Source organism: Syngnathus typhle, linkage group LG12 (genome assembly GCF_033458585.1).
Source record: "Syngnathus typhle isolate RoL2023-S1 ecotype Sweden linkage group LG12, RoL_Styp_1.0, whole genome shotgun sequence".
In the NCBI taxonomy this organism is placed as follows: Eukaryota; Metazoa; Chordata; class Actinopteri; order Syngnathiformes; family Syngnathidae; genus Syngnathus; species Syngnathus typhle.
In genome coordinates, this window is record NC_083749.1 from 5785242 (window position 1) to 5806472 (window position 21231).

The 21231-nt window shown below is 42.2% G+C and overlaps 2 protein-coding genes and 1 long non-coding RNA gene across 3 annotated transcripts; 2 read left to right on the forward strand and 1 right to left on the reverse strand.

Moving 5' to 3' along the window:
- Nucleotides 1-1048: 1048 nt before the first annotated feature.
- On the reverse strand, nucleotides 1049-5335 carry morn5 (MORN repeat containing 5). The gene is made up of 5 exons (XM_061293981.1): nucleotides 5286-5335; nucleotides 4957-5104; nucleotides 4013-4124; nucleotides 3805-3936; nucleotides 1049-1173 (listed from the first exon to the last, which is right to left on the reverse strand). Exons 1-5 carry the CDS (start codon nucleotides 5330-5332, stop codon nucleotides 1049-1051), a joined length of 564 nt encoding a protein of 187 aa, XP_061149965.1. The 5' UTR covers nucleotides 5333-5335.
- Nucleotides 5336-5657: 322 nt separating this feature from the next.
- Nucleotides 5658-7814, forward strand: ndufa8 (NADH:ubiquinone oxidoreductase subunit A8). Its single transcript, XM_061292804.1, has 4 exons — nucleotides 5658-5847; nucleotides 6493-6656; nucleotides 6770-6935; nucleotides 7451-7814. Exons 1-4 carry the CDS (start codon nucleotides 5803-5805, stop codon nucleotides 7586-7588), a joined length of 513 nt encoding a protein of 170 aa, XP_061148788.1. The 5' UTR covers nucleotides 5658-5802; the 3' UTR covers nucleotides 7589-7814.
- Nucleotides 7815-8806: 992 nt separating this feature from the next.
- LOC133163176 (uncharacterized) lies at nucleotides 8807-19876 on the forward strand. The gene is made up of 4 exons (XR_009716329.1): nucleotides 8807-9648; nucleotides 9737-9800; nucleotides 9988-10032; nucleotides 19771-19876. It is a non-coding gene; the product is annotated as an uncharacterized LOC133163176 (long non-coding RNA).
- The last annotated feature ends 1355 nt before the right edge of the window (nucleotides 19877-21231 follow it).

Below are 21231 nucleotides of genomic sequence, written 5' to 3' on the forward strand. Positions count from 1 at the left end.
CTTGGGTGGTCATTCTCTATGACTAATATGATTAGCATCATGTCTGTCTGCGATGCTGGCAGATTGCGAAACATCGGATACGTAACCAATTCAGGACCACGTTTTAATAATATAAATAAAATGACCTGTTCAGATCATCATCTGATACAGGCAAAAAAAAAAAAAATCTAGATTGCATTTGCTTGAAGTGTGAACCTAATAGCCTAATACTGTAGCAATCACAGCTACACTACAAGCCAATGGTGTCAAACTCAAGGCCCGGGGGCCAGACAGGGCCCGCCACATCAAATTATGTGGCCCGCAAAGACAAATTGTGCATCAAATTTGTGTCATTACTAGAATTGCAAATTGTCTTCACTTTTAATATCTTTTTTTTTTCAATCTTTGATCAGTTTTTACTCGTCTGATTTGAAAACGAGTTATTTGTCAGTTTATTTTGTAGCTTTTACTCTATATAATCTGAGGGGCTTATACATTTATTTGGGGTGACAGACATGATGGCCCTCCGAAAGAAGCTATGACTACAATGCGGCCGGCCAAAAAAATTAGTTTGACACTCCCGCTATAAGCTAACGTTAGTATGTTTACTTGTTACTGCATTTAATAGTATTTTGGGGTACGAAAGGATGATTAGCTTCCATTTTATTTATTCTCATATTTTTGAAAGTCTAGGTTTAAAGATACAAAATAATTTGATGTATTTTATAGAAATTTTAATAGTTTTTCTGCATCCATTGCAGGGCGCTAGTGAGACACACCTGTCACCTATTCCCAGTCAGCAGCTATTTAAGGGCAGTTGCAGCGATGTGATGGTGCTGAATGATTGATTCTATGCATCTCATGGTTTTTCTGAGTATTTTCCAAATTGGATCAAGTCCGCTCCGGGATTCTGTTACCTGGCCTTACAAACAAGTAGCAGGTACTAGAACCTAATAAATTGCTTGGCAAGTGTAATGATAACACCTAAACTTGATCAGTTTTCCATTCAATGTATTATTTATTGAACTGAGGGTCCCCAAAAATAAAAGTGCTTTACTATTGCAAAGTATTATGTAGCAACAATTGACTCGGCTTCATTCAGGTCCACACAGGAAGCCTCTTCTTGGAAGAAGTCGGAAATCGTATCGTCTGCCACTCGACAGGTTCGTAATATCCACTCATGTTCCGAGTCATCTGTTTAAAAACAAGAAATACATTTGATAATAAATTTATAAAATATAGAATTTATTTTAAATGTAGACTTGAGTTATAATATTCCTGGGGATATTTTGGCACATGATTGCTATCTTTGACTATTACTATAAAAAAAAAAAGTTCTTTAATGTGGTCTATATATATTGCAAAGTTTCCCATATAGCGAGTAGATCTGGAATGTATCCCCCACAATTTCACTGTACATCAAATTAGGCTCGACGGGGGGGCCCCCTGGAAAATGTCTTCCGCTTGACCGCCATTTAAAAATCTATCGGTCTGTAAACGGAATCGTAATCGCGCCCAGCATGAAAGGAGACATAATAGCGACTGAGCCGGCAAATTAAAAACGCAGGTCACATTGTGCGTAAAAGGCAGCTTGAGCAGTGAAGTGCCATTCACATGGCTAGTAAATTTTGTCAAATCAAGATAAGCCTCACAATTAGGAGAAAATAACTTCTCACAGCCACTTCAGACACCCATAAACAATAAGCCTTGACAAAATGGCCGGCCCCTTCTTTTTCCCCCTTTTTTTGTCTTCTGCCAAAGAAGGACTGCCAGAAGAGCAGAAAATGCCGCAGTTCGCCAATTGTTACGAGTGAAATGTGAAGCTAATTGCAGGGGAAGTCACCCTTCTCTGGAGCGCGCGCAGCTGCATGCACTTGAGCGCCGTGCAGGCCTCACCCCGAAAGGTTGGAGCACGCGTGGGGCTTGGGGGTGCTCCATTGTGCCGGGCAAGGGAGGGGTACAGGTCCCGTTTGCCGACTGATTGTGTGTAATTTGGCAGCGACGGGCGTCAACGCTAACAGCCACTTGAAGCACAAAACTCCCCCAATCTTCTTCCTACCTGATCAGGAGGTGGGGGGCGGGGGTGGGCGGGGGGCTTTGGTCAATTGAACTTATCAGCAGCTGCAAACATTTTCCATCCGTATTTGTGGTTGTAAAATGTAATCATGGTGGACTACATGTACCTCGTCACCGGGTCAAGAGGAGACCCCCTAAAACCTGCATTAATGATGATTAGATTGACCCCTATTCACGTCTTCCGAGTAATAGCGCCCTCTTCGGATTGGATAGCGGCAATTTAAATTGACTTAAATCGAGCACACAGGTGGCTGGTGAATATTCACATTTTGCCGATTTACATAATCCGATGAAATTTCGACGATCGAATAAAATATATATGTACTGGATTTACAATAAATGGAGACGTCTGCGTTTGAAGTCTTCAAATCGTATCGTGAAAACAAAATGTCAACACATGGAATGAAACGATACATGTGTAAGTCATCAGTGCCCAATTCACTTCGATGATAATATCACACAACAAAACAGCATCTGGTTTGATACACATCTTAAAAATGATCATCCATGCGCAACCGCTCTTTGGATGAGACCCAAATGGTGTTTTATGTTCGCAGATGTTACAGTACACGCAGCCAGCGTTTCAAATATTCCACTTCTCCAGGCCCAGGTTGATGTTATCTGTCCGCGGAACACCTCAGCCTGACTCGGACAAAGGGAGGGCCCTGTGGTTAAGTCACTAGAGGTGTTTTTGTTGGCACTGGAATGTTTTTCACAGTGGGGGCCTTTCGAAGGGAAGTGCTTATCCCAGAAACAGGAAAGTGCGCCAAACAATATGGTAGCCCCCCAGATGCCGCCTGCTAGCTTGCCCAAAAAGATTTCTGTTTACAAATTAGCCTACACAAACTGTAATTAATTCCATCACTAAAAAAAAAAAAAAGAAAAAATCAACATGGCAGTTCATAATTTGGCTCTGGAGAATTTTGAGGTCAAGTTACTGCTGTCACCTGTTTTGTTGGGGTCCAGAATTAAAATCTTCACTGAGACCCATCAGCTGGCATCAAATATATTTCTGCTTCTTCTTGAGAAAATGTTTTGGTGGTTCAGAAAATAGTGTGACTTTCTCCCACCTCAGTCAAGCATACAGTACGTGCGGTCTCCTGTGAGCGTCCAAAAATAACCCATGACCTCTAGGGGAATATTAGCCGAGGATCCTATTGTTCTGCATCCTGGCACCGTGCCAGGTAGGAATGTTTGCCCATCTTACCCATCAAGTGTAACTAAAAGAGGCAGAGTGAAGTTAAGCCGGATCTATCATCAAGTTGCATCTTGTCCTACATGCGGCCGTTAGAAGAGCAACATGCACCCACTCCTTCCTTTTTCCTTAAGATGTGCCCTGCTCTGGATTAGGGGGTTTTTCTTTCCCCGTGTCCCATCATCATTGCATCCTGGACGGGAAGCCATGAGGCAATAAATCCTGAGTTTACACGTGTGTTGACAAATGCCCCTACACTTCCTTGGCTTGGAAAAGAAATCCATACAGGATATAGGAGCATTTAAAAAAAAAAGAAAAAAAAACACACACGTACTCTTGGAAATTTTGTTCTGATTTTTTTTTTTTTTTAGATTTATCAATTTGAAAAAACTAAAACAACTTCATCTATTATAATCAGCTCGGTATCAGCCGATCTCGTGAAATATCGGTATCAGAATCGGTGGTTGAAATCGTAATGAAAACATCCTTAGTTGACACGATTATCAAAATGTTAAAAATCATTAAGCAGTATGTGAATGACATTTTTATCTCACCGGCCTCCCTGAGGAAAGTCCCATCATAGGACGTGATAGTTCTCGTAGCGGCGTCATAAAAACCATCTCCACAATCATAACAGCCTTCAGGAATTTCACGTGGGGGGTGCAGATCAGTAAGCTGGGATTCACCTTCATGAAAAAATAGAAATGACAAACATGACATCACTCAATCTTAAAGGTGACGTCTTAAAGGTCAAATGTCAACCTGCTGGTCGAAGGCCATTGCATCTCTCGGTGTAGAAGCGTCTGTCGTTGCCATCGCAGTAATCCCATTCCTTCTCTTGGTACGGCAGCCCGTCAGCAAAGGTGAATGATCCCTTTTTTTTTTTTTTTTAAGAAATCACAGTGGAAGACAATGTTTGTGCAAATAATGCAATTTGATCAAATTATTCAACATGTGGAATAATAGTTACCACATTGTTTGGGCCAACCCAAAAATGTTACACGTGAGACCCTGGGGGTTACGTGCTAAATGTCTTCTTCTTTTTTTTTTTCTTGTTCTTAGAGGCCGAGATGGATATTCCAATCTAATGGAAGACAATGGGATTTGCCTTCTGGTAAACAATTGATGTCTACAGTATGTGTGTGCGTGTGTTTGTATAGACAAAAGCTCATAAGAGAAAAAAAAGAAATAAATTGTTGGGGAATGTTGTTTATTAGAAACAGCTTCTTTGCTTAGTACCCAATCACAAAAATTCCATAACATTTGTCTCTACATGGAAAACAAATGAGACTGTTTCAATCGATGGCATTCATTTGTACCCAATCCAAGATAAATCTGACATTATTATTTTTTTTATATTAAGGTTGTTCTTTTCAAAAAGCTCTTGCATTATTCATCCCAGATTTAATGTTTGGTCTTAGCGTAGTTGCATTAATGCAGGGAAGTCTTGGCTGTATTTAGTCACGGTTCAACGTGACTATCATTTGAAGTGACCCTCATCTGAATTGATGATAATAATTGCAATTGATTGCTGCTGTAAATGCACGTGAGCAAGACAGAATACACCTTTTTCAAGTACGGCGTAGAGAAACGTAATAGCCGCTACAAGAATGAGTGATTGCAATAACGTGTAGCAGATGTAATTGGAAGTGTAACTGATGTGAAGATGTGTGCAGACAAACACACACACAAAAAAGAAAACCCACCTGCGTGGCAATGCCGTTCTCCCAGGAGGCCTCGTATTTGCTTCCATTTGGAAAGTGGAGCACCCCTGCACCATGGAACATCCCATCTTTCATCTCCCCGATGTACTTGGTCTCAGATGGGAAGGTGTACTCCCCTTCTCCTTCCATCCTGATGACACAATAGACCACCATGTCAACATTCATATAGTCTGCATATACATCTACAAATCTGAATTATTCAAATATACACAAATACTGAAAATTATTACGACACTTGGTATATTAATTTAAAATACGGCTTTCACACATCAATCAGTGTTAATGAAACTGATTAAATTAAAGTAGCTTACCTGCCATTTAGAGTAGGCCCTTTATAACTGCTTCCAGTGAGCTCCATTTTTATTTCTTAATTTACTTTCAATGACGAGTCCCCCCCTTCTGCCCCCCCCAAACAGACAAAAATATTGTTGCAATAACGTGCAAGAAACGTTCAATAGTTTTAAAGAGTGACATTATCTGAGTGTACCGTTACCATGGTAACACGTTGTCTGGGGTGGTGGCATTTTTCTCTCACTGAAATTTAAATTATTATTACTGAAACATTGTAACGAATAAAATGCCTTAAAATATCCCAAGTTAGATAAAAAAAAACATAGAAAAACATTTTTAAACTGGATCCCTGTGCGCATGCGTGTTGTGGTGTCCATGTCGCTCGTCATGACGTCATCCACACGCCCCGAGTTGACAGAAGCGAAAACTGACCTTCTCGGCGGCCTCGTCGCTCGTCCTGAGCAAGACGAGGAGACCTTCAAAGTTTTGTCCGACTCGTTGGTTCCTCTGCGTGGTTTGTTACACACGCATGCAGTCATGCCGGTGGAAATCCCCAGTTTGCAGGAGCTGAAGGTGGACGAGGTAAGCAGCCGTTTGAATGGAAAGTTTTCCCCATTTAAGCTAGCTGTGTTAGCTCTCCCGCTAATACCTCTCACTTGTACTTTATTAGAATATATTTACTGTAAGAAATTTTGTCTTACTTATTTGTCATCAGCCGTAGGACGTTAAGAGAAAATTATATTGCAGTTACCAAGTTGCACGTAAACAGCACAACAGTAAGAAGTTAGAATTATCTCCAGCTTGCAATATCTGTTTTATTATGTCTGCTATGTTTCTAATTTCTGTCAATCACAACAACCTAATATGACACGTTTGAACCTTGAAAGTTAAGCGCGGACCTCGTTTACTGTACTAAAAGCTTCAACAGAGATAATGTTTCAATAATATTGCAATGCTTATCAGAAAATAAATACAATATGGTTAGCTGGTGTATTAGGACAGCACGGTGGCGAAGTGGTTTGTACATATGTCTCACAATTATGGGGTTCGACTTGTCTACTGCCTCCCCATACTAGTGTGGGTTTTCCCAAATCTCCTCCAACGTTCTGAAATATATACACGTTAGATTAATTGCATTATTAAATGAGCATATTGGGAATAGTTGTTTGCCAATATGGAGTAAATGTAAATGCGTTTATTGATTGTCCTTCATTTCTGTACGTCCAGATCAATGTGTCATCTGCGGTGCTGAAGGCGGCCGCTCATCACTATGGCTCGGAATGTGACAAACCCAACAAGGAGTTCATGCTCTGCCGCTGGGAGGAGAAAGACCCTCGCAAGTGTCTCGAAGAAGGGAGGAAAGTCAACGAGTGTGCCCTTAACTTCTTCAGGTACAACATGACCGTACTACTAAATTCAAGTCTTACATTTTTGATTAAAATCTAGCCACCTTGGCAGATCTAAATTTAAAAAGCTTTACGAGAGTTGTCATTGTGCCCGTCAGGCAAATCAAGGGGAACTGCGCAGAGTCGTTCACCGAGTACTGGACCTGTCTAGACTATTCCAATTTGGCCGAGCTGCGTTATTGCCGCAAGCAACAGGAATCCTTCGACAACTGCGTCCTTGACAAACTGGGCTGGGAGAGACCCGAGCTGGGAGATCTGTCGAAGGTGAGCCTCGTTAGCCGGCGCTTCCGTTTGATAGCTGCCGTTCTTCGTGTTGATTAGAGGAGCCTCTGATTGCATCTACCTAACTGTACATTTCACAAATCAAGCTTTTTGTTCCCGCTCCACTCCAACTTTCCCTTGTCAGTCAAAGCTATTGTTCGCAACTCTTTAGAGTTGAGGTGGAAAATGGCAGCTAACTTGTGATCACCGCGACGCTCCTGCCTCGCCTTCAGCAGTTGCTCAGCAACTTGACAGGAAAAACAAAACAAATCGTCTGTCAAGGTAGTGAGAAAAAACACTTTTCATTTGCCATCTCGAGTAGCTGTTTATAAGAACTCCAACTGCTTTGATTGCTAAGAAAGGCTCAGGTATATTTCAACTAAGGTGATTATTATCAAATACAAATATTAAATAAAAGCACCGTAGAAAGTATTAAGTTCAAATGCATTCCATGTTTTTAACCATTTTTTTTCTAAGTATTCTGGTACTTTAAATCATGTGCCTGCTTTATTTTCTAGGTGACCAAGGTTTCCACTTCGAGGCCCCTGCCTGAGAACCCCTATCACTCTCGTCCGCGCCCCGAGCCCAACCCGACCATCGAGGGTAAACTCGAGCCTTCCAAATACGGCAGCAGGTTGTTCTTTTGGACCTGGTGAGGTCACGGGCTCTGTCCAAAAGCAGCCAAAATGGTCAAATGTGCCCATAGCAGCTGTTTGATGTTGTTTGAGTCTAAAAGTTGCTTTTGCACAGAGCTTTAGCTGGCTTCATCAAATATATTTTGATGAAAGGAAGGCTGTGTGATTCATACAGCTTTCCTGTCTACTTCTGTAAATGTCACACGTCAACATGGTTGTCACATAATAAAGAAATAAATTAAGACGATTTTTATGTCTTTTTGTCTCAAAGCGGCGCTCGCGCGTCACCGCTCATGCACATCTGCGCTTTGTCCGAGCGTGTGCTGTCAGCCTGATTGAAGGTTCGGGTTGAAGGTCGAGAGAAAAGGCGACTACCTGCAGCCGCAGCGAGCTGCTTCTGCTTCCTTCTTTTCTCCCAGCTCACTTCCTGATCCCTGACCCGGACGGGACGGAGTGTAAAAAGAAGCACTTAGGAGATGCGCGGAAAGCGTGCCTGTGTCACGAGCTCACGTGCGCAGAGCCCACGAGTACGCCATGACCTCCAAATGAGACGGGAAGAGAAGCCAACCGAAAGCCTCGCTGACCCCACAAACAGATGTGTGAGCAAAACAGGATTTTTTATTTATTTATTCCTCTTCTATCCAAGTTTCATTTGCGAGGGAGGTCTTTTTGTAAGCTAGTAGTCATCAGTCAGGTTAAGTTTTTAACCTTGCTGTGGTCTTGATTTCTACAGGGAGCTCCAATTGGCAGCTCAACACACAAGACTTACAGGTGTTAACTTGGAAATGTCTCTTATAAGCACACTGTTCAAGGCTCAGCAGTAAGATAGTCCTGACATCATCAAAATAAACACTAAAAGCGTGTTGCTTAGTAAATATTGAGCTAAAGGATTCCCGGTTGACCTCTGCTGCATTTGCAAATAATTTCTAACGATTGCTACCACTTCAATTGGTTATCATGCCTATCCCCAATTTTGGGGCATTTGACTTAACGCTTGCATGTGACCGATGAAGAAATCCCCCTCCAAGGTGTGGTCTGGATCAACGACGTGCACGGGAAATGTCTGACAACCTCTTTTGACCTGAAAAGAGACGGAGAAAGGGGAGGAGGGAAGCTTGAATCGAAAGAGGGAAGGAGGTGTGGATAGAGGGAGGCAGAAAGGGGTAAGGGGGGGGGGCGATGAGATGCTGTAGAAGCAAGGTGGGGGATGACTTGAAAGCACGGGGAGGGAGAGGTGGGGATGTTCGGAGCCCCCGGGGCTCGTGGCAGGGCCTCGCCTCCATGCGACTCTCAGGAAGCGGCGGGTCATCGTTGTTTGACACGCCAGCGCCACAGGAAACGTGCTCTGGCACAGGAAAGAAATACAATACGGGGCTTTCACAAAGCAACAGCCCGCCTGGGAGCTGGACACGCTAAAATACTCAAACAACCCGGCCGCTTTGGAACACGCCTGTCGTTATACCCCATGTGTGGTGTCGCAGTGGACGCAAGGGTGGCAGATGTCTACTTTTTCCGCAAATGGACGGAGAGTCATCTTTGGTTAAGAGCCCCCAGTGAGGGTACACTTGAGATGGACCCCAAAATGGAGGCGTGTTTTATCTGTTTACACTCCTTGCCATTTCACCTTGTGGAGTGCTACTTTCATGTCCCCCCTCCTTTGCACTTGGCTTTGAACCGTCATGCAGGTTGTTGCTTTATGTGGCAAAACATCCACTGGCCACAAGTGCCATGACCCCCCCCCCACTTGTGTGGAGAAGAAAAGAGGATAGCTCAAATGTAGGTTCTATTTCTGCATTTTTCCAATCTGTTAAAGGAACCATATCATGCTCAGAAATTGTGTTAGCTGGGAGATGTTTCACATCTGCAATGTCCAACTGACCATCTATGGGACAAATTGTTTGAAAGAACGAACCCAGGTTATTTTAAATCTCATTTGTCTTTCACGGCGTATCGGCCGAATATGAACTCGGCATTTTGAGCAGTGATCAACTTCTCATTTCACTTTCAGGGGGTGCGTTTGTTTTGTATCAAAAGTATACAAGCAATGTGTGACGTTGATACCTGATCCCAACCAATTTGAGGTAAGTGAGGTCAAAAGTCTAACGGGGTGGGTTCGCACTACTTTTGGCACTTTTCTTCCTGTTCAACTGATTTTCTTTGTACTTGCAGGGATTAGTGTTGTATATCAAAGCAAGAAGCCTATCCGTGTTTGACCACATGTTCCAACCAAATGGTAAGTAGCTTCATGCTCCTTTTAGGGATTAGCGTTCTATGAATATTAAAGAAGAAGTCAAGCATAAAATTTATTTTACAATAATATGTTTTTTGACCCCACTTGTCTAAACACGGTATTCTGATTAATAAATTAAAATGAATTAGGCAGCAAAATCCACCCATTTTTTTTTTTTTTCCATCTTAAGGGGGTGGCCATTTTGCCACTTGCTGATGACATCACAGTTGCCCAGGTAAGGACCAATCTCAGCTCTGTCACATGACCAAATTTAGAAAATAAGCGCTGCTTCTTGCCATTCTACAATTTAGCATTTTGGGAAATCGACTTTTTCTACTCAAACATGACAGCTGGCTGCGTTTTGAAATACATTTGAGTGGCGCACAATCTGCCACTCCCGCTCTCAAAGGGCATCAGAGTGAATTTCCCAACGCGCCCAGAGTAACGACCGCCACTCGTGTTTTGCATTCCAGGCGGACATGCTTGGCAGACGCTCTATCCCCGCTACAGTTTCGCCAAACACCTTTGAATGCCTCGCTTAAGAAAACACCAAGCCCACTTCGGTTTGGTTGGTCGGCCGGTCAAAAACAAGACGCAACAGGAGGGCGATCGTTTTGCGGCTCGGTCACGCGTTAATGGAGGCTTCACATACAGTTTTGCTGTCAAGATGGCCTAGAAGCGATTTTCTACGAGGCGCCGCTAACTCTCCCACGTGTTTATTTCACGTGTAAAAATAAAACTTTCAGCCATTTTTTTTTTCTTGCGGGGCGTTGCGTGTTTATTTTGTGGTATCGTAGCAAAGTGGACTAATGTGAAGTATGTGATGAAATGAAACGACACACGGCTTAACACTCAAGATGTTGCGGTTTGGGAACTTGCCTTGTGCGTGTGTGTGTGCGTGTTCATACATGTGTGTGTGTGATGCATATAAAAGCGCAGCCTTAAGTGTTTACATGTTTGTGTGTTTGTACATATCATGTAGGGACAAGGCCGTTTCATGCACGTATGTTGCCGCAGCTCCTCGAGGGCCGGCGTGTGTTTACGTTGGCTCCAGTCCAGACCTTCATCGCTTCTCTGCTGATAGCTCCATTTCTCCATCCCTTCTGTCCCTCCGGCTATTTACGAGTCTACCGCAGACTCACTTTCCTTGCGTGCCAACATTGCCCCCCCCCCCCCCTTTTCTTTTTCTCCTCTCCCGCTGTAAGTCAGAGCCAATATGCCTTCACCTTGTCATCCCCTTTGCTTTATCTAACTGTTTCGGCGGTCTCGGGGGCCAAACAGACCTTACCCAGCTGCACCGTGTGCACGTTCAACCTCTAGTCATTTTTTCCTTCGTTTCATTTTTTTGGTTGTTTATACACGTCGGCCTTCTTGTCAGGGAAATGATACAGAATGGTTTTTTTTCTGTGAGGTAGTGTGCACAACACTCTGAGCTATAAAACAGGACCTCTCTTGATAGATCTAGATTGTTTTGTGACATCACCAGAAGGATGCAAGATTAATTCATCCAAGCGGGTTTTGCTAATCCCTCAATTCTCTATTACATTGATGGATCTAGATGTCAAAAATCCATTTTAGTTGGGCTGGCGTTGAAAAGTTCTCATTGAGGTCTCATATTGATAATCCTGTAGTTAAATTTGAATATTTTTTTCTCGAAAGCGTGTTTTTTTAAAAAACACGTTTTGATGTATCTCTCTTGTGTTTCACTTAAGTGGCCCCCACACACATTTCCCACACAAAAATAAGTATCTAAATGTCTGCTTAAGTATTATAGTTGGTCAACTATTGGTTTCCCAGTCTTTTTGTAAAAACAAAGTCTGCTGGCAGTCAGCAGCGTAGCTTTGCACACAACTTGCTTTTTTGTTTCCAAACTGTCCGTTCCCATCATGTCACTGGAGCTACTTTCTGAAAATCAGTCCTGACTCAAATCCACATAGGAGTCACTTTGCCCTTTTCAATTCCCATTAAGCCTCAGCTGACAATATTACAGCATCCAAGCTAATATTGACCGAAGGATACGATCCTATGGACCAAACACACAGGACAAAATATTGCCAGTTGTTGGTAGCCGAGCAGAGTTGACTCGTTCCCATGGTGGGGAGCTGATGCGCTGCTAATGCTGTTGTGCTTGTGGTTTCTTCAAGGTATACTTGAGCATTCCTCGGCCGCGGACTCATGTAAACAGTGCTAGTTAGGGAGGACACACGGCGGCTCAGGCTACACACTCCTCTGGGCGGCTCCTATCTGACGGAGCGCTCGCCGAGTTTTGGGTTTCCTATGCATGTCAAGGTATATTAGCTGCTTCCTAGCGTCGGCTGACTCAGTGGGGCCCGGCGGGCTATCGGTCGTAGCGAGTTTCCTGCCCCGTGGAAGTCTTCTTTCCTTCCCTCCGTACCCCTCCTTGTCCTTGGATGACGCACATAAAGCTGACTCCTGGCTGTCATTACCCAGTTCCGAAAATATTAGAGTGCCATGTTTTGTTTCCCCTATCGGTATTATTTATATGCATATTAAATTGCAGTACCTGTGAGTTATAGAATTTGCAAACATTTTTTATTCGGCTTAGAGACTGGAAATGGTGGAAATGATGAGGCACTGGCTGGGATTCGAACTGGCACCCTTTGCGGGTAAGGCAATACCATGTAATGGTACGCTACTGGTGTAATTTGTTTGATTGCGAAATTTGCTTCAAAATATTATGCAGGATTTTTTTTTTCTTTTTTACATCTGTTGGACGCACAAAATAAAATAGTTTGTTAGTTAATTTCAGTTTTTTTTTTTTTTTACACTACACACAATTTTGCTTTTGTGTGTTTCTGTAGGCCAGTAATATTAATCTTGTGGTTCGTTTTACGAGAATATATTTTGGGGAATTTTAATCACGTGTTCCTCGCATTTGCGACATGCACGCATTGGGCCAGAGATAGTCTCGTCCCACCCCGACTATAAACGCAACATTTCCACGTTTACGTTGTGCCTTAGTGTCGTCCACTTCACAAGCCCGTTGCTTACTTGTGCATGGAGGCAGCTTGTGAGTCAAAACCAACTTTTTGCTGAAGAAAAATAAACTGTCAGGGATTTTTCCTGAGAGGAAACCTTTAGTTTACTATATGACATGTTGCTTAATAGTGCTAAAGTGTTCAGCGTTCTTTAAATAAACAATGTGGACTTTTGCGTAGTGGGGGCATGAAAAAATGCAGGAGCCTCGCTGCCCCCACCTCTCACACATGTCAGCAATTTGGCTGCCTTGTGTATTTTGGAAGTCGGGGTGGGGAGGGGGGGAAGGAACATTTCAAAGTAAACGAAAGAAGGAAAGTCTTATCCGCCTGGCAGCTGCGCTCAGGACCAAAATTGCTTTCAGCTGATGCGCTGCATCTCAAACTTGCTTGGGTAATGTCAAGTGATGCATTGCAATGCTGAGAAAACAACACAGACAAAAAAATAAATAGGAGGGAGCAGAAATGAACAGAAAGTCACACGGAAAAACGCAGATGAGTTATTGCTATACGACGAGCTGTATTGATGATCGATCATTTTTAATGTGCACTTACTGAGCCGTGTTGATGAAAGTTATGTTGCGTCACGCTGGTGTAACGAGTGACAAATTTAAATTCAGAACAGCAGAACATTTAAATTACAGAACTTGTGTGCCCACCATGCCAATATTTATACGCTGGAGAAAAAAAAAAAATAATTAATATAATAAATAAAATGAATAAATAGATATATATATATATATAAACGGTAAAATATTTGTGTTTGCATATCTGAATATTATACTAATAAATGTGGTAATCATCTTTCAGTTTTAACTCAATGAAATTTTTTTTATTTTGTAGCCTTAACTGTCCAATAGTTACGACACCTACTTCTTCTTTTTTTGCTGTATAATAAAATCACATGCAGTGCCAGTCTATTTATAGTCTCTATGTTTTTCCTTAGTGTGAGGTATTAAGTCACTCTACACTGATCTCCTCCCTGCAGCCCGTTTACAGGGATAACCCTCCTCACCATCGTGAGATTTTTGAGGAGGGTTACCCCCCCCCTACTTTTCGCCGTCGTCAATTCACGACGCAATAGACTTCCCTGCCTGTGTTTACTGCTCGGGCCGTGCGAGCAGGCCCCAGAGCCCAAAGGCGAGTCATGTTCTCAAGGAAAGAGCAACTCTCCACAGGGCCCGATATCAAAATAGTTTAAAATGTGAATTGCTTGATAGTTCCCAGTGAGCGCGGCTCCCCCTGGCCAAACACTTCCAGATCGCCCCTGCTAGCGGAAAGTAAACAGAGCCGCGAGAGAGCAGCGACATAACCTGCGTGTTTGACTTTTTAGCACCACGCAGCACGGCTACATGGCTCGCAGACGCCCGAGCTCAGCCAAGGTTCCACAAAACACGATTCCCATGCAGTTTATAAAGTATCCTCTGCTTATATTCAAACATAACGCAGAACAGCAGCAGATATTTTTCTTAAGGGATAATCGAAAAGGAAAAAACATCGTATTGCATCCAAAACTGAAAAGCTATAATCAGAAAACAGCAGTTTTTTTCCATGTCTATTGTCGTTTTTCTTGCGGTTTTTGCTTTAAAAAAAAAAAAAAAAAACTTGTGCGCCATAAACTACTTGGTATTACGTAGCTCAAGAAATAATCAGTGTTGTAGTTGGAAAATACAGATGCACAGGTTATGTAAACTACTATGAAATGTCTGAGTGAAGAATTTGTTAAAATTTTGGTGCAGATCGAAATAACTTGACCTCTCGAATGTGTTTTATTTACACATTTACTTTTGACATAGGAAGATAAATAAAGGCACGATCGCCGACAGTATAGAATAGATATATAAAAGTTAAAAAAAAATGTTTGTAAACTGAATTTTCAGAATCATTTCTTAGTCACATTTGGAGCAGATTTGTTGCACTTTTTATGAAAACAATTATGACAACTAATCTTGTTTCATCTGATAATTATTCATTTTTCCATGAATACTGACAATCACTCCAATTAAGTGTCAAAAATAAATCGAGACTAGACTTTGCTTTTTTTTCTGAGTTTCACAGCAAGAAATTGAAAAAATATTATCAAAAAATAAAAATGCAGAAATAGATACAGTAATACTTTTTGCCTGCCCCTTTTGCACTCATTGCCAATAATGGCGTCCACGAGATCCAATGGGGGCTAACTTTACCGCTTCAGGTTCGGAATGACCTATTAGCCAAATGTGTTTATTCAGTGTTTAGTCACTATTACCCTCAGTCTGATCCCAGAGCTAAAGGGCTAATGGTTGAAAATGTCGCCCTCCCGCCCCCCTACAACTCGACTTCACCGTGAAATAATTGGTCGCATATGAGAGCAACTGGCACGCGTTTCCTCTTGTTTTCCCCAAGAGGTGATATCATGAGCTGGGCTCTTCACCCAGATAGCGTGATTATTTTCCGCCGTTAAAGAAAAGCAGGGATGATGCGTGCGAGGGCCGAGACGTTCCCCCAGCGAGGCGCCGCCATCGGCCGTCGCTGGTTTATTTTCGGCCTTATCGGCAGATAGGGGCCACCGAGGGGAAACCAAGAGTGAAGTCTTCAGTCTGTTTCACAACTTTTTAAATGCTCTGTCATTAAATCAGCAGGAAATTGTCCCTCATCAAAAAGGACTTGAGATGACATTTCAGCTGCAAGCGATATTTTTCCCTACTTAACATAACGGAGGATTTCCTTTTTACATTTTTATCCATTCATCAACTTAAATATAACACCTGCTATGCCCATAACAATCAGATTTTTTTTTTTTTTAAATCAGACATATTAGACCCCTTTCAACGTTTCGTGTTGTTGCCAGATCTGTACTCATTTAATTTGCAAATTTAAAAATAACTTGAAAGTGTAAATAGATTTAATACATATTTTTTAAATAAAAACTGGAGGGCTAATCACTTTTGTTGCAACATACCTGTAACATTTTACCATCTATTTGATGCTGCATGTGTACAATTTCTGATGATTCGTGAGGTCATGTAACAGAACCCCAAGAGCTTGGTTTGCATGGCGTACATCGTGTGTATGCGATTGTGTGTGTGTGTCCTGTATGAGTTACATTTACCTAAACTGCCGTTCTTTCTCTTTTTCCTGCTTCATTTTGACAAATTTGAGTTTCCAGGAAGCCTCTGAGGTCACAAGCAGCATCTGTTGCTACTTAGGCACACGCACACACACACACACACACACACACACACGGATGCCTGATACACACACGCTAAAGAACTCAGGGCCAATCAGACATGAAAGCAATGTTTAAAGTTCCCAAAGTGACTCTAAAGAAGACTCCAGGTTAGATCTCGTGGATTAATATGGAAGGTTATGGGTGTGTGTGTGTTGCTATGTATCATGTCAAAACCTAAAGGTAAGCAAAGCTGCATTCAAGTTTGCTAGATTCAATCAATTGCGCTAACAGTATAGCGAATGAAGTGCTGCTTCTACCGGGGAAAACTGTTTGATTCTCTTTGTGGGTGCTTGGTTGTACCTTATATCGGTGAATTGCTTTGAAATTTTGCGGCGCGTTCACAAACTCACGGTGTAATCGTTTTAATTATGCAGTCAGTGGTGGGCCGAGCAGGTGTCGTGTTGCGGCACCCACCGGAGATGTTAAGACGTTCGAACGCTGACGGCCTGGCCCGGCCCGTGTTAACAGGACAGATGCATTGGAGGAGAGTGGACCACCCTAACGCGGCTTCCCCCTTGGACAAAACTCAACCAGATGTTTAATGAAGGCCAGTACATGCGTGACGAGCGTACTGTGCGTAATCATTTTCACCTGCCCCTCGGACGCTAATGGGTGCAGCTCAATGGCGTCCCGACAGGCCGCCTGTCCTCCCTTAACACCTCCCTCCAACAAAGTGACATCACTCCACCCGCTGCGTGTTGCTTTTTGCAAGCAGGGCCATTTTATTAATAAGGCCGAAGAGTCAGAATCAAAATACATCATGCGATATACAGTTAAGAAGAGAAAAACGTCATTGAAAACTCAAAATTGAGTGAAAATTTTGTAAAATGATCTCTGGAAAAATCAGGCCTCATCTCGAGTTTGTTTGATATTTTTGAAAAACCACCGCGCTCAAGGAAAAACAACCAATCAGAAAATGTCAATCATTCCCATCCACCTGTTACATTGAGATTGAGAACCTTTGCTGAAACTATGGTGGAATATCCACCTCCGGTTGTAGAAGAAAAAAAAAAGAATTGGAACAATCTTGAGGCAAAACAAGCAGGCAGCTGAGAGGAACGGACTCGAATTTAGCGATACTATAAACTCCCACATTTCGACTTTGTTTTTACGCCAAGAGCTTTTGCACGCTGGTTTCATTGTTACCTCCTGTATGGCCTCCACCCCTCCCCTCCCTTCCCTTCCCTCCTTACCTTACAGCTGTTGTTTTGGATTAGCCAAATAGCTCCTGTCAGAAGCAGCCATCGCTCTCCTTTGCCACCCACTGAGCTCCACGCTCCCTCTCTTCATCCCTCCCCTTTGCACGTGCACACACGCCATATTAAAGTCCCTGACAGGTGCGTGTCAAGGTGCACCCAGGAATTCACCTCGCTTTCAACCGCTCCTCTCTTGTCTTTTCACAACCGAGCGGATAAAGAGTGGGAAGAAGGGGGGGGGGTCGGTTTTGACAGTTGGTCAGACAGGCTGACAGCGAAAGGTGTTTTGACACGATGATGGCAAGTGTAATAGTGTTATTGCAGTCATCTGGAGAACGGTTGGTGGGAGTCCGGTTGCAGAATCATCAGAGCGCCGTCCTTAATAATTCGACAGAGATCCGTCAGAGTCGTTTTTGTTGTTTCTGCCACGGCAGACGCTCGACTCGCCCGGCGAGGTGGAAAGGTGCCGTGCCGAGGCAATAAAAAGCCTGTCATGAGTGAGAGGAGGAAATGTGCTCATGCGTGGAGAAATGAGCTGTGATTTGAGATCAAGCGCGCCAAGTCAAATGGGAAATTGGGGCATTTCCCCGCTCGGGTATTGACAGGTTCATCCTAAGGTCGAGTTGAGACGTGATTATGGTCATCGGTGACTCGGCTTCGCTCACCTTTTCCATGCTGGAGAAACAAAACCTTATTCAACTTTTCCTCCGAATGTCTTGATAAAACAAATCACGCTGCTTCGCTAATACTCGCCGATGCTCTGCATTGTGTTGCCTTTAATCAGCGTAATTGCACTGCATTTAATAAATCCAGGCTATTATTAGGCAATAGTATTGTGTGCGTTGCTTTGATTACAAGTTCTTTATACGATTGCTTCAGAAATCATGCCCTCAGCGGTCACAACATTAGGTACAGTTCTTCATACAAGGCAGGCACTCAGAGTAAAAAAAAAAAAAAAGCAAGAAAAAGGATCCTATAAAAGCAAACAAATTCAAACCTGATCTGATTATATTTGACACGCATAAGTGTTTGAATGTGTTAAATGCAACCCCCCCCCCCCCCCCCCCCCCTCCTGCTAATCTGCTAAATATGTAATCTGAATTAGATCTGAATGAAATTTGGTTTGGTGTTAACAGTTTATGACCTTGTGTAACACATTCTGTGCAAACTGGGAGGATTTCTATTTTCATTCTTCTCCTTTTATGATCTAAGAGATGTTTATTGACATCATTAATGCCCACCAAACTGAGTGGGGTTGGTAAAACATGGCCAGGAACTTTGCATAACCCCTTTGATTGACACTCTCATAGAAAAACAACGATTGACACATTGGTAATGCAACACCTCTCTGGCAATGTCAATCAAAAACCAGTGCGACTAAATTTACATTCATAGCAACAAAAAGAATCAACTTTTTTGGATTTATGGAAGCTTTGGGCCCACCCGCTTTGTGCAGGTGTCCCAAATATGTCCATTGAGTGTGTATTAGCAAAAATACATTTGCATTCAAAGATGATCATTTTGATGAAAACGTAACGATAGCAACAGATTTGAATCTCAAAGATACAGCAAGATACACGATTACGACCTTCAGGCAAGCTAGCTGTCCGCGAGGTGAAGCTAAGCTAGCTAGGTTAGCTTCACACTTATTTATTATGTTATTTGTTTATTTATTATTTATTCATCACTCTTATTTATTCATTGTTTGTGCCTTCTTGTTTTTATTTTTTTGTGTTGTTTACTTGTATGTACGTATATTGTGTGCTATGTCTTGTCACCGTGGGATAGTGGGAACTTAATTTCGATTTCTTTGTGTGTCTTGGCATGTGAAGAAATTGACAATAAAGCAGACTTTGACTTTAGCCTGCCGTTAACTTGATGTTGCTAATACATTCAATTGAAAATACAATGATAAGACACCATGTTGAGTGTAAACATAATACTATACCATCATAAAAACATGTGTTGATTAATCATAGACATCTATATCTAGACAAAAACTCCACCGCTTCCTGAGAAACAAACAGTGACAGGACAATTGAAACAATACTAGATCATACAATCACAAACTCGTCCTCAGTGAATTCCCCACATCAAGAGTTAAACCGGCAAGCCGCCCATGAAAGTGAGCGACGTGGCGCCACAAAAGACGCAAATCAAATCTGGTGTAATCTTGATGAGACAATAGCTTTGAGTGACAATCGTCTGTCTTGTCCCGCCGGTCTGCGGCCTCCACTTCATGCGGCCGCAGACAAAGTCCCCATTTGGGCTGCGGCGGTGATTGAACATTCATGCCATTATACGCTTTCATTGAGCTTTCTTCATCCAATTCTCCTTCCACAAAGCGCCACCAGTCAATCACCTGCATAAAAACCCGTCTAAATATAGGGTGTGAGACGTGTTACACCACTCGGCGCGGCCACGGCTTGTAATTGAAACTTTTCCCCATTTGCTGTTTTTTTTTTTTTATTCCTCCCCTACATGCTTTGGCTGCCGCCGGGAGATTGGCAGTTCTGAGTGGCCAGCAGATGAAGCGGCAGGCGCACTAATGAATAGAACGCTGATTGCAGGATCCCCGAGATGCAAATTACGGTTCCTGCCACCCCTGACGACCGGCAATTACCGGGCCTCCGCAGCCATCGCCGCCGAAGAGGAGGAGGAGGAGGAGGAGGAGGAGGAGGAGGAGGAGGAGGAGGAGGAGGAAGACGCCTCGTGCATATTCATCACTCGGCGGCCATATTGATCGACAACTTCAGGCAAGAAATGGCTAAATGTAAAAATAATTATAATAATTGGATTCCAAAAGTGTGGCAGGATTTTTTAGATTTATGACACAGGGGTCTTGTATCTTGTTAATTTGGTTTAATTTTTAGACCTACTATTATGCTATAATTTTAAAAAAGTAGGAAAAAAGGCAGAAAAATTAATATTCTGAAAATAATTGTGTTAATTATAAGAGATTAAGATTTTCAATAGAAAAACTCTGGAACCCAGGAATTAATTCCCCAAAAAATCAGCCTTTTTTTTTTTTTTTTTTTTTTTGCATATAAAATATATTACAAACTTTTTAAGATTAAAAACGTATATAATTTTAAATTAAATCGCAAAATTTCATCATACTAACAGTTGACTCCGAAACATTTAACAAGGTGCCCAAAATATGAATACATTTATATTTTGTGTTAACATTATTAGACACACATGCGCACACGCAAAAACACATGGACAACAGCCACAGCACATGGTACATGAATATGAAAAGGATCGGTTTAGACAACAAGGCAAAAAAGGGCGCGCTGCCAGCTCTTAATGGCCCCATAGGAAGGAAAGCCGAGCATCTTCCTCCAAACAAACATCTAATGATCACATTAGCCGAGCATCACAGAGATGTGTCATTAAAGTCTTCTATGTCCACGTCTCTTCGGCAAACTTCACATTTTTTGTCTTTTCAATGCTAGCTGGAGAATAAGATTTATTTGGGGATTTTGAAGGGACTGGAGTTGGTTTTCTGGGCTGCGTTGGCGCTTGCGTGCACTCTGGGGCTGTTCGACGAGCTGATCCGCCTCTTAGTCAAGCGTTATATTTTGGAACCATTAGGAGCATCGTGTCTGAGCATTTTCACGTGGCGTAAACATTTCACCATCATTCTAATTTGTATTTACTGTATTTTATAATTTATAAGTGAAAAAAAAAATACAAAGGTCATCATAGTTTCTAATAACAGCTAATTATTGCTCAAATCAACTCAGACGTTAACATTGCAGCATATAGTACACCTTACCTGATTTGTCTCGCTGAAATTAGCCCATGCTTGCCTTTGTTGCCATGACAACTGAAGCAGACCAATGGGGTGGCTTCTTGGCTACTTGTTGAACCCTAACCCAAAAAACTAAAGTTATAAAATGTCTATTTGAATGTGCTATTTTTTAAATATTTAAAAACAAATCTTTTGGTTTTTAACACAAAGTCTATTTAATTTCATTTTCAAATTTTCTTATGTGGTTGTAATTGTTTGTATAAGTAAAAATAAA

What these genes read in the sequence shown, in the direction of transcription:
- ndufa8 (XM_061292804.1), top strand. Translation starts at nt 5,803, where the DNA reads ATGCCGGTGGAAATCCCCAGTTTGCAGGAGCTGAAGGTGGACGAG. An exon ending in TGTGCCCTTAACTTCTTCAG is followed by an intron (nt 6,657 to 6,769) that starts GTACAACATGAC and finishes TGTGCCCGTCAG; the next exon opens with GCAAATCAAGGGGAACTGCG. An exon ending in AGCTGGGAGATCTGTCGAAG is followed by an intron (nt 6,936 to 7,450) that starts GTGAGCCTCGTT and finishes TTTATTTTCTAG; the next exon opens with GTGACCAAGGTTTCCACTTC.
- morn5 (XM_061293981.1), bottom strand. Translation starts at nt 5,332, where the DNA reads ATGGAGCTCACTGGAAGCAGTTATAAAGGGCCTACTCTAAATGGCAG. An exon ending in AGAACGGCATTGCCACGCAG is followed by an intron (nt 4,125 to 4,956) that starts GTGGGTTTTCTT and finishes AAAAAAAAAAAG; the next exon opens with GGATCATTCACCTTTGCTGA. An exon ending in CAATGGCCTTCGACCAGCAG is followed by an intron (nt 3,937 to 4,012) that starts GTTGACATTTGA and finishes TTTTTCATGAAG; the next exon opens with GTGAATCCCAGCTTACTGAT.